This window comes from Asparagus officinalis, chromosome 3 (assembly GCF_001876935.1).
Source record: "Asparagus officinalis chromosome 3, Aspof.V1, whole genome shotgun sequence".
Lineage (NCBI taxonomy): Eukaryota > Viridiplantae > Streptophyta > Magnoliopsida > Asparagales > Asparagaceae > Asparagus > Asparagus officinalis.
In genome coordinates this window covers 26,923,213-26,926,788 of record NC_033796.1, presented here as the reverse complement: position 1 = coordinate 26,926,788, position 3,576 = coordinate 26,923,213, and the positions used below count along the sequence as shown (strand labels likewise).

Here is a 3,576-nt window from a genome sequence, read left to right as displayed (position 1 = left end):
TGAGATTCTCTTAGCTGTATTTTCTTATATAGATATCTTTAATAAGTCAATACAGTGACGAAAGTAAATTGTTTTTCTGATTGCATGCAGCTGTGGTGACTGAGTTCATTGAAGGTCTTGTTGAAACTTATCCTGGCCTGCAGTATTTGGATGGATTCCCACAGGTGAAGACTGTCGATAGGTTTTTTGATTGCTTAGTATTATTTATGTTTGACAATCATATTATTTTGTAACTGGAATGCAGATTAAGGTTGTTTTGCGAGCAGATGTTTCCGGGGAGACTTATGACAAGGTTGCAGTTATTTCAGGTATGGATAATCACAACCCCACTCGTTTTCTTTTCTTTATTTATTTTCTCGTTTTTCTATTACGTACATGAATTAAATCAGTTAACTTAGAGCAATGATGTCCATGCTCTTGTTTATAAACTAACTGATGATATTTAGTCTCGTTGTCTGTTCTTATGTGACTGGGAAAACTGGTGGTTAATCACACAATTGTTCTGCATCAATAGATTGAAGAACTTTGATGATTAAGTTATACAATGTGAGCAAAAATTAAGGTCCTATGATCTATATAGAGCTTCCATGTTCATTTTTAAACGGTTTATGAGCAATAAATATACTGATTATTCATTAATTTCATATCAGGAATGGACTTAATCAGTATAGCCGAGTGTAATGAAAGAAACATCAGACCTTTTGTGATATGGCCAATGTTGATCTAACTATTTTGTATACTATTTTTTTCTCCCATTTTGTTTTTCCCTTTTCGTCTTATCTATGTATTCATTTATTTGATTTCCTTTATATTTGTTTGCTCGACCATTCTATTGATCTTAGGATATAGAGACCTGTTTTAAAATTTTACTAGTTTTAAGCCACATATCTTCTAATTTTTCATTCAAGATAGGTACTTGATTGAATTCTTAAAAAATTCACTAGACAAGAAGATCTCGTATATCAGGAACTCATTTTTGCTAGACATCTTATCTAATAAATGTTCATATGAAATTTTGGCTTTTTGACTTGTTTTGTCTACATATTTCTGCCAATTTTGTTACTACATAGGATAAGCTATATGCAGTTTCCTTTTTTTAAGAGCTCTAAAGATGATGAATGAGCATATGATTGGAAAAATGAGTAGATGTGGATGATAATGGAGCATGATTCAATGACAATACTGTTAATCATGATAGTGTTTTTAAAGATTGTACAAGGGTAAGTATTGATAAAGAGAAAAGAAAGCTGATCTATGAAAAAAAAGATGAGGGCGCAATTTTTGCACTTTGTATTTCACCTTTCTTTTTGTACCTATGCCCACTGAGAAAATGTCATTTAGTGTAATAGAAATTTTGATGAGCTAATTAATGGAATAAAGTTCTGGTAGATATTGAGAATGAAGCTAAGAATTGGTTTAAGGGATAATGGGCAGGGAAAGCAGAAATATAGATCATCATAGGGTCAGAAACATAAATCAGCTCACTTAACAATCAATTAATGTCCTTCAAGCTCTAGTATGGGAGGGTACATCAAAACCTTGATCTTACAGAAAAAGGTAATAACTTCCAGCTACCCTAATCTACCAAAATTTTCTAAAAACAACTAAATTGAAGATGAAATCTAACAATTTAAATTGTTAGTCATAATGGAACTTCAAAATGTGAAATCCACAGTGCTTTTTCTTGGGGATTTTGCTTGTTACATAAGATCTAAAGCTCTAAGGTGTTAATGGGATAAGATTGTGGGGCTCTATTGTGAGATGCATTGGTCATTGCAAGACACACATGCGCACTTATAAAGTTTGTGCATGTGTTGTTTTTGTCCCAAATAAATTTTTTGATATGTGCCCAAAATATTCATATCTATGGATTTTTTGTTTACATTGACATGCCTACCAACAACATGATCTATATGCTTCCAAATAAGTCTGAATTAGTATGTACATGGTGTGTAAGTAATATATTTACAAATCACAGGCTATAACCCTATCTCTATACACATTATTGTTTCCAAATAAGTGTAGATTAGTATATTTTTGTGTCATATCATGTTCTTTTCCTGCTAAACTAAACATATATATCAGTTATACACTACTGTTTCCAAATAAGCATAGATTAGTATATTTTTGTGTCATATCATGTTCTTTTCCCTCTAAACTAAACATAAATATCGGTTATTAATGCTTGTCCCGTTAACCTAGGGGGCGGTAGTGGTCATGAACCTGCACATGCTGGATTTGTTGGTGAAGGAATGCTGACTGCTGCTATTTGTGGGGATGTTTTCACTTCTCCTCCAGTCGATTCTATCTTAGCTGTATGGTTGTTTTGTTTTTGGATAAACTAGTTCAAATGCACTTTCTCATTTAGACTAACGCAGTTGACATATTTAGGGTATCCGAGCTGTGACTGGTCCTATGGGATGCCTTCTAATTGTCAAGGTATCATTACTCTGGTAGCTATAACTCTGTTTAAGCTTGGAGTCATTTTTGTTTGGGTTCAAGTCTTTTAAGGTTGATCATGGTCTCTTCATGTCGTTTGAAGTTGCGCTACATTCTATAAAAATATGAGACCATTGTTTTTATGCTTGTTCTTTGGAACACATAGAAACCTTGGCTTCTGTAGTACTATTTTGGTTATAAGTTAATATTATTTAATGTTTTTGTTAATCTGTATTAGATTGACATACTTTTGCTGTTTTAATAATGTTACTGATGAAATCGTAGTTTATGCTCCTTGCAGAATTATACAGGTGATAGACTTAATTTTGGTTTAGCAGCAGAGCAAGCGAAATCTGAAGGCTATAAAATTGAGGTAGTCATATTTTGAGCCATCAAACTGAATCAGTGCAGAGTACAAATATGACGAAAAATGTTATGTTTACAGATGGTTATTGTTGGAGATGACTGTGCTCTCCCACCACCTAGAGGCATAGCTGGCCGTAGAGGTCTAGCTGGAACTATTTTCGTCCACAAGGTAATCTTTCTTTGGCTTTTGCATGGATTTATTTTACCCTGCTTCAGCGCTCTATACTGAAAAATCTGTGTTATTTATCTTGACAACCTCACATCTTTATGCGTTACTTATCCAGATTCCAGATTTTTTTTTCTTGAAAACAAAAAGAAATCTAAATAAGTGTTCTCAGCTTTTTTTCTGTACCAAAATTGTATAGTTAAGAATGAATTTGTATTTTATGTGACCTTATCATCATGGTGAGTTGCTCTCTTTCGGTACATTATAAATCTCAGAGTCAGGTAGTCTGAAATGGGGTATGTTCTCTGCAGAACATGCTAAATTAACACCATTTAACAATGAGTAGATGATTCAGTTCTTTTCTGGTAACACGTACTATTACTGTCTTGCTTGATGTAGACAGCAGAGTTAGAACCCTCTTAGGTTACGATGATTCGCTTTGCAACTCAGTGTACGCCATTATATCCTATTATCATAAAGAACTAAAGGGCGGACTAGTGCATAGGGCTCCCACCATTGTGGGCGTTGGGGAGGTTCAAATGTACGCAACCTTACCCCCACACATGGAGAAACATTTCCGTGCAGATTTTAAAACTTTCTTTCTT

General features: G+C 33.9%; 1 protein-coding gene across 2 annotated transcripts in view; it reads left to right on the top strand.

The window, feature by feature from the left end:
* Positions 1–3,576, top strand: part of LOC109833528 (putative 3,4-dihydroxy-2-butanone kinase) — a 17,517-nt gene that overhangs the window by 1,242 nt on the left and 12,699 nt on the right. For both annotated transcript variants that reach the window (XM_020401239.1, XM_020401238.1), the window contains exons 2-7: positions 91–164; positions 245–308; positions 2,203–2,315; positions 2,392–2,439; positions 2,741–2,812; positions 2,885–2,974. In XM_020401239.1, coding sequence (XP_020256828.1) covers positions 91–164; positions 245–308; positions 2,203–2,315; positions 2,392–2,439; positions 2,741–2,812; positions 2,885–2,974 — 461 coding nt within the window. The remainder of the gene's footprint in view (positions 1–90; positions 165–244; positions 309–2,202; positions 2,316–2,391; positions 2,440–2,740; positions 2,813–2,884; positions 2,975–3,576) is intronic.